Raw genomic sequence first — 8798 nt, 5'->3', positions numbered from 1 at the left:
AGGCTGTAGTACTTTTTCTTCCTTCAAAATAGAAGTCAAATCCTACCAAAGGGAGACACCTTGAGAAAGTCAACTATGAAGTAAAAGTATCTCACATAAAAACCAGAGAGGGAGTGTGTCCAACAAGTAGAGCCTGGTATTTGCTCTTCTGAAGTTGAACTGGTCTAACCAAGGGCTGAGGAGTGGGTATGTGAGCCACGCATGTGAGTGTGTAAGACGTGCCCGTGGAGATCCGTCATGATACGACACAGATGTTTCTACAAAACCAAATTTAATTAATATGCAACAAACACTCACCATGTAAACACATCTTTAAAAAAATCTGATAATAATTGCAAGGACCACTTACAGGCTTTCATAAAAACATCTTATAGCAAGAGTTTCAATACAGAATGGTTTCTATGTCAAAATACATTTACACTGTAAATTGTTTATAGAGGGGGGGAAAAGACACTGAGGAATGGAGTTGGCTGGCATTGGGTTCAACATCAGCAACTGCCCCTGAATAGAGTCCCTTCATCCTCTACTTCTGACAAACAGGCTAACCTACCCCTCTATACTTTGCCTATGCTTTTTTATTCACTCTATTGGCCAGTTAAAAATACCAAGACACAATCACCATGCTTATTCCACTGTGGGCAGCTCAGCAGCCTCCCCAAAGCATCGCTTACTGATGGCCCCAGTCCTGCCCAGGATGTGGGTCCGGGTTGGAATGAGGAGACACCAGGACTTTTCAAACCTCTCAGCTTTGAGACAACACTTTAGGAGTCACACAGTAGTTACCCAATGCAAAATGGAAAAAAACCAAAACCAAAACCAAAACCAAAAAAAGTCACATAAAAGCCACATGTGGAGATTGATCACACGATTTTATTGGTCTTTTGAACAAATGGATTCCTCTGTGGAAAAACTCCTGCAAAAGAGACATTGGAGTGTATGAATTCAACCCTGAGCATTAACACTGCATTCCAAGGAGGGCGGTCACAAAGCTGGTTTGATTGAAGCACAAAGCACAAGCCACTGATAACTCTCTGTGTGATCAGGTTTTTACAAAAAAATACATAGTTTTCAATAAATAATGCTTAATTTTACAACTTTGATACAGCAACGTCATACAGTTTCAACACACTACACTCTGCATGCTAGATAACCTCTACCAGAAGACATGACTTCACCATGCATTTGCTCCCCTAGTGCTACGGGACGCTTACGTGGTCCCCCAGCGCACTGCCTCAGGTAGCTTCTTCCTCTCTGTCTGACAGCAACAGGTCCTGCGCTGGCATGCAAACTCTATAAAAGGTCCCCCCACAACCCACTCAGACTTCTAAACAAAAGAGCTTTCCAGCTATTATTCCTCTCCCAAACCTGGAGTGGCTGTGAAAGTTGTTTTTCTCGGCCTTGGAAAAACAAAACAAAACCCTTGTTAACAGTGTCATGCTGATAACTGCTCTCAGACTTCAGGTGGCTCTGTCCCCGGGGCTGACACACAAGCACTGTGGGACAGGATGCCACCAACCACTAGGTGTCCCACACCTGAGACACAGGCCTCCGTTTCAAAAACAGTCCATTCAAACAAAGGTGTCACAGAACAAATGCGAAAAGACTGAAACCCACAACATATGTACAAAAGCAAAAGCAGACGAAGTGGGGAGTCTGTGACAATGGCATAGGACGCTTCTCCCTGTGGGATTCAGGGGACGAGGCATACGGTTTTTTGAACACAAGCTGGGTGAAGAAAAATGGGATTGAGGGCCCTTTGTCAATATCCATTTGATCAAAATTCTTTTTATGCTATGTTTTGATTATTCCCAGTCATTCTGTTTTTGAAGGGGGGGGTAACTTGCCTACTAAAATAAGCATCACATTAAAAAAAATCTCTTTGAGGACCCTGGAGGAAATTCTATTTTCAAACTTGTCATATTGCTTTATTTTGTCATTTTTCACAGAAGAGACTACATAAAAGAAGTTTGATCAAACAGTGAGACTGGAGCCTCTGCATGTGCACATCCAGGTTGCCCAGTGGCCAACTGCTCATCAGGAGGCACATCTCAGCTCCTGCCTATTGCTCTTCGTGGCTCTGGTGAAGTGTGTTTGTCAAGTGCCGGCAACCGGAAGTTCCCAGTGTATGGAAACCATCCTGTCTATGCACAGGCAGACAGGCACTGGGTCTTCAAAGAATATCGCTATCCAAGAAAATTATTACTTCTATACATGGAACGTTATGAGTGGATTTCCCTTTGTACGCCATGCTATACTTTATGCACTTTTGTGCTTTTATTGAGTATAAAAATAGGTCTCCTTTAAAATTCTGTTTAAGTTCACTAAAAAACTACTTGTTTGTGAAATTCTCTTATAAACTCACTGCATCCACATGGAATAGATAAACTAATCAGGCAGCTAACGCATGTAGGTAGTGTTAAAAAAAAAATAAGGCGATGGGAAAAAAAAATGAAGGTGTGTTAGGAGTTGAGGGGGAAAAAAGGAGGCAGCAGTAAGGAAAAGGAAGTGAGCTTGGCTTCAGTACATTTTACTGTGGTTGAAAATGTAAGCATCACACAAAGGGGGCGTTAAAACCCAAAAACAAAACCTGAGTTGTTACCAAAGAGCAAAAGTGTTGCTATCAACTAACCCAGAGATATGGCAGAATAAACCAACTAGAATGGACAGTGAGAAAGAACTAATAATTAAAATAAGCCAACTCTCGGGAAACACGTCAAGAGTCGGTACATGGAGACGTTTACTTTGGGGACTTATGAATTCCTGTTCGGACACATGTAAGGCTCAGTCTTGTTATCCTCACAGGCCATAGGCTATACAAAGGGTATTTGAAACTGACATTCCTAATGGAAATTTTTTTATAAAATTTGGCCCTTAGAATAACTGAGAAATATCCTGAAAAACCTTCCCTGAAACTGTAATAAACAAAGTTTCTTATCTACTGATAAAATTGACAACTCAGTAAGCTATTTTCGCTGGTCTTCCTACATAAGAAAAAAGCACAAATATAGTTGCCTCAGAAATCTGTTAAAAGCAGAGAACCTCGCAGGAAAAAGAGTATAAAGATTCTAGAAATGAGAGAGAGTACAAGAAAACCTCTCTTCCAAGTGTCCACAAATATGCCCATTAGGAGAAAACAGTGAGACTATACATAATACCCCATCAGAGAATAAAAAAGCTGAGTGATGGAATATATTTCTATTGAATGACTACTTGAAAATTGAGCAACTTATTTGCCTCATTTCCCAGATTCCTTGGGCAAAACGCATTTGAATTCTGAAGTGAAGAACAAATGTCCATTTCTTACACCACCCTAGTACCAAGATGATTGTGTTTTCAATTCCCAGAGGAAAAAAAAAGTAGACCTTGCCTTTTGATTATTTTTTTCTCTCTCAAAACAACTAAGTCAGATCCTGACTGCTAAGAGCATGCATATTTAAATCACTTCCCCTCCATTAACATTAAAAAGAACCATCCAGGCCCAAAAGAGCTGCAATGATTTTTTTTCCCCTAGCTAAAGGCTAATCATTCTACAAATAATTTGCCCAGTGACCGTAGTCATTCATAACACGTATTTGCAAAGCACACTTTAAGCACACTGCCTTTCATTCCTATTATTTCTTTTTAATAAGAAGGATGCATATCGAAAATGTAGAAACTGGAAATTATTTCCACGGCTTAAAGAATTAATAAGAGAACGCTGGTTCAGGTATTTTTTTTTTTTCTTCAAAGATGGAACTCTCGCTAAAAATGCACTCGAGTCTGTGAACTAGTTACAGGAGCAGGGTACCCAACAGGCTAGAGTGCTATGCACACAACGCCCACGCCCACGTTACCATTTTAAGATACTGTCAATGCTCAGTTAAAAATAAGACTTACTTAGGAGGAAACAAAATGCAGCTAAACTTTTATTGAAGCCTAGCCAGTGGCAGGAATACCTTGTGTATTAGACATTCAATAAAGAGTTCATTGGGAATGATCTTCACAATGCGTTCGTCTAAACTGCTTTAAATATTGTTAAAAGCGCATTCAAGCGCCTGTCCTGAGTTCTAATAGGGATTTAAAAAAAAAATTTTTTTTTTTAATGATCTCCAACCAAGGACTGTCTCTTATTTTCCTACCAAGAAACTCGGCCACAATTTTAAAATACAAATCACAGCTATGTTTCCATTTTGAGGCCAAATCCTCACACCTTTCTAATTTATTTAAAAGTTCTTCCCTCACCACGGAAAACGCCCGCTGGAAAACAGGAAACACATGCAAATGTAAAGATCTCAAGACAGAATGCCTTTTTCATAGGCTTCAGAAACTGTCCCCGGTAAACCGCTGGTGGGATTATTCGCGGCTTAAAGGTCCCCGCGTGGCCCACGCCAGCGCGCCGTGGGGGAGGGGAGCGCGGAAAAGCCAAGTCAGCCCCACCCCCACCCACTGTGCGATCGCGCCGCTCCGTGGAGGCGAGTTCTGCAGCGCCTGTCTCGCGTGGGGCCCTGACCTGGATCCCTGCTGGCCAAGTGCCCGCCGCGGCCAGCGCCCGCGCGGTAACGGTTTCTATGGATCTAGAGTCGGGCTGTTGGGCACCGAGTTTCAGTTCGCCGTGGAACGGCTCCTAGGTCGCGCGGCCCCAGGGAGTTGGGCTTGCGCGCAGGACCCCACGGGGGACAGGGGTGGCGGGGGGAGGGGAGAGCTGGACCCGGCCCCGGGAGGCAGATACTCCATCAAGACGCCAAAGCCACGAGCCGCCCACCATGGAGGCGGCACCAGGCGCATTTGCTTTCCTCGTGCCCCACCCGCGTGGAAAACCCTGAAGGGCGCGGCCCTCTCCACTCCTATTCGCCCGAGAGCGCGCGCATCGATGCAGCCCGTGGGGGAAAAGATTTAAAAAAAAAAAAAAAGGCCAAAGCCAGAAGCAGAGTCCTAGCCCTGTGAACCGACACCATTCCAGGACTGGCAAGGTAAAGATCCGCGCGCAGCCCACGGCGGGGGTGGAGACGCAGGGCGGGGTGAAAAGGGAGGACACTGGCCTGCCACCTACACCGCAGCCTAAGGTCCCAAAAGAGGAATCCGCCCTCACCCGCGTTCGCCCCGCCGTGAGCTGCTCCGTGACCACGCGGCCCCGGGTGTACTTAGAGAGACTATGGGCCGTGCGAGCTTCTATCACATCCTGCTGATTTATTAAAATCACGACACAGACTTCAGCACACACACAAAACAAAAAACCCGGGCGGTGATGTTGACAGTGCGTTGAGTCTGCCTAGCCACCATTTGCTACAAAATATGCAATGGTCTGTTTATTTAGATTATATTGCACAAAATGAGAAAAAAATTTAAACTATGTGCCTTTCCTTTTTCTTTTTGCTAAAAATCGAGTATCCAGTTTCAAACCTTCCGTCTGGGGCCCCGTCCACACATCACAGCCATGAGATATATAGGTCCTACTATGGTACAGTACATACAGTCTTAAACTAAGAACAGCTCTGAGGTCTATGTCACCATTTTCAATAAATCTTTACCTACAAATATTGAACAAATCTCTACTATAGCTGTACAAAAAAAGTTGTTTTTTTTTTAAACCACAAGGCCTTTAGATGCAAGGATTACTTTTAAAATTTTAATCCTTTTAAACCAGGACGTAACGTACCAACATATTTGCATGCTAAAAAAAACAAATTAAAAAAAAGGAAAATTAAAAAAAAAAGAAAAAAGAAATCAAAAGGGAAGAAGTGCCTGAAAGTCTTACTGAAAAAACACAGCAAGATTGTTCCCTTTTCACTGTACAAAAATACGCCTGAAAATATATTAATTTTTAAAAAAGATTGAGGTCTGTTATGTATCAAAAATGTTTCAATACCTTTTTGTACTGAGGTCTAGGCTGTAAGGTATTCAATCAAGGAGGTATAAGGGAACGAGTTACCAAAAAAAGGTTGCCAAGTAGAAATCACATTTGTAAAACCATAAACAATTTGATCTGAAAAGTAAACTCTGGTCTTAAGTCAGTTCACAGTTAGGATTTTTGTAAGCGTTTGTACAGACTGCATTTTTTCAAGCTCCCTGCAGTTTAAGAAATCGGATGCATAGAAGACATCAGCTTTCTCCCTCCAAAAAAGTAAAATAAAATAAAAAGGTTGCAATGGTCCCTTTTTGTGTTTTTCTTTTTAAATCACCAGTTCTTCTTCTTCTTCTTTTTTTTAGATCGCTTAAGAAAAAAAAAAAAATCAACTCCCTAGAGTAACAGTTGTGCCGTCAAAAGGGTCCTCTGCCGACGTCTTTCAGACTTCAAAGAGCCACAAGCTTCAAACAGCGCCTTCCGGAGCGGGGCCTCCTCCCCTCCCCCGCCCGGTCCCCTCCGCCTTTGTTGCAATCGCGAATTTCAGGAAAAAGAAATAGAAATTACAAAACACGTTTTTAGGGGTGGGGAAATCACAACTTCAGACTAGGTGTGCAACTACCTTGAGACACGATAAAGGAAGGGAAGAGTGGGGAGACCAAAAAAACAAAACAAAACAGAACAAAATCAAAAAAAAATTTTTAAAAATTTAAAACCTGGAAAAATCTGTTTAAAACTACTCATTTCACTTTAACTCCACCAACATCTCATCACCGTTTCCAATTTCTTTGCGCCAAATCTCTGACCATGAGCATCTTCTCCCCCTCCCCCCACCATCCTCTTTATCCTGACTGCCACGACTGCCTCCCGAGGAGCCCTGCACCCCTCAATACGTGAACACCAGGTCGGAGAAGTTCGCCTCCAGCCAGTCCCCTGCGATCATCTCGCTCAGCTCCGGCGTGCAGTAGTCGGGGAACTCGAAGTGGGAGCCCAGGCTGCCCTCGCTGAAGGAATCCAGGTCCTTATCCACCAGCGACAGGGACAGGTTCCCCGCCGCGCCCGCGCCCAGTGGCTGCTCGCAGGCGCTGTGCGCGCCCTGGGAGAAATTCAAGCTCAGGTCGAACATGAGGTCGTCGGCGTCCTCGGCGCCGCTGCCGCTGCTGCTGCCGCTGGATGAGGAGGTGGACACGCAGCGCGAGGACGCAGGCGACAGCGTGGGAGGCGCGGGCGGAGGCTGCTGCTTGGTGATGTTCTTGAAGCTGTAGTACAGCCGCCCGCCCGCGCGCACCTCGTCGTACAGGCTCGCGCCCTCTGGGGACTCGGCCGCGCTGCTGAGCGTGGGGCTGGCGGGCACCTTGGCCACGCTGTAGCGCCTCAGCAGCTGCGGGGGCTGCTGCTGCGCCGGCGGCGGCAGCAGGTGCGAGTGCGCGGGCTCGTCGTCGTCGTCGTCCGCATCCGCTTTGGGCCGCAGCTGCAGCTCGTCGTCCTCGTCGTCGTCTTCTTCGTCGTCGTCCAGGAAGACGCACTTGGCCGCCTTGCCCGCGCCACAGTCACCGGGCTGCGCCGCTTTGCCCGCGCCCGCCTTGCCCGCAGGAGCCTTAAGCTTCGCGCACTTCTTGCCCGGGCCCTTGGACGCCTTGGCGCCCGCCGCACTCTTGTCGGGGCTCTGGCCCGCGCTTGGCTTGGCCGCTGGGTCCGTCTTGGGCTTTTTGCGCGGCCGGTACTTGTAGTCGGGATAATCAGCCATGTGCTTGAGGCGCAGGCGCTCCGCCTCCCGGATGAACGGGATCTTCTCGCTGTCCTTCAGCATCTTCCAGCGCTTGCCCAGCCTTTTGGAGATCTCGGCGTTGTGCATATCGGGCGACTGCTCCATGATCTTCCTGCGCTCGATCTTGGACCACACCATGAAGGCGTTCATGGGCCGCTTGATGTGGCCCGACGCCGTCTTGCACCAGTCCGGGTCGCTCTCGTCCAGGGCCACCGGGCTGCACGCCATGAACTCGCCCTCCTCGGTGTCCAGCGCGTCCCGGGGCAGGTTGCTCTCGGCTTCCGAGCTCTCGGCCTGCTGCACCATGGTCCGCGGCGGGGCTGGGCGCTCGGTCTTCTGCGCGGGCGCCCCTCCCCCTCCCGCCCCTCCACCTTCTCCGGCAAGTTGCAAAGTCCTCGGCCGCGCGCGTCCGCGGCTGCCCCCCTCCCCCCCGGCCCCGTTCCTTGCTGCGGCGGCGGCTGCGGCGGCGACCGGAGAGGAGGCGGCGGCGGCCTGGGACCCGCGCTCTCCCTCTCTCTCACTCGCTTGATTTCTAGTTCTCCCGCTCCTGGCAGCCGCCGCAAGCGCCAGACCCAGAGCACTCCCAGGCGCGCGCGCTTCTTCTGCAAAAAGTTGAGGGCTCTCTCTCAACTCGTTATCAGGGTGTCATATGGGTGACATCACTACTCCCAGCAGCCAATGGCTGGTCCCGACTCCGCCCATCTCCCGTTATTAACCCCAGGTCCCACCCATAGCCCCGCCCCTGGGCCAGTTTGCAAAGATGGGGGGGGGGGTGTCTAGAAATATGTTATTTTTTCAAAAGAAATCTGCGAGTGCGCACAGCTGCGAGCCTCCCTGGGGCGGACTCTGAACGGAGCTGGAGAAGCGAGTGCGGACCCAGGGACGCGGACGAGGGACTGAGCACCGGTGCAGATGCACCCACCGTGGCACCGCGAGTGGGTGCCGCTTGCTTGTCCGGGCCGGGTCGCGCCCTAAACCCGCGCGCGTTCGCGCTGCGTCTCTGTCCGGCGGAAGGTGGCGCTTCGACACCGCGCGGCACCGCGCACGTGGGCTCATCCTCGGGTTCCCTTTCTCCCCCTTTCTGGGCCGGGCAGCCGAGCCCTCCCTTTCCCTCGCGCACCGCGGGGTTTTGTCCCGTCCCTCCCCCTCCCGTTTTCCGTCCTGGATCCCGCGCCGTCCCTGGTTCGTCCGGAGTAACGGTCTTCGAAG

The 8798-nt window shown here is 48.7% G+C and overlaps 1 protein-coding gene across 1 annotated transcript; it reads right to left on the bottom strand.

Annotated features, from left to right (window-relative positions):
- Nucleotides 1-254: 254 nt before the first annotated feature.
- On the bottom strand, nucleotides 255-8007 carry SOX11 (SRY-box transcription factor 11). Its single transcript, XM_084793774.1, has one exon. It carries the CDS (start codon nucleotides 7893-7895, stop codon nucleotides 6708-6710), a length of 1188 nt encoding a protein of 395 aa, XP_084649900.1. The 5' UTR covers nucleotides 7896-8007; the 3' UTR covers nucleotides 255-6707.
- Between the last annotated feature and the right edge of the window lie 791 nt (nucleotides 8008-8798).

This window comes from Acomys minous (assembly GCF_964271855.1).
Source record: "Acomys minous genome assembly, chromosome: 8".
Taxonomy (NCBI): Eukaryota; Metazoa; Chordata; class Mammalia; order Rodentia; family Muridae; genus Acomys; species Acomys minous.
The sequence above is the reverse complement of the archived record's forward strand: the minus strand, read 5'-3'. Positions and strand labels throughout refer to the sequence as shown.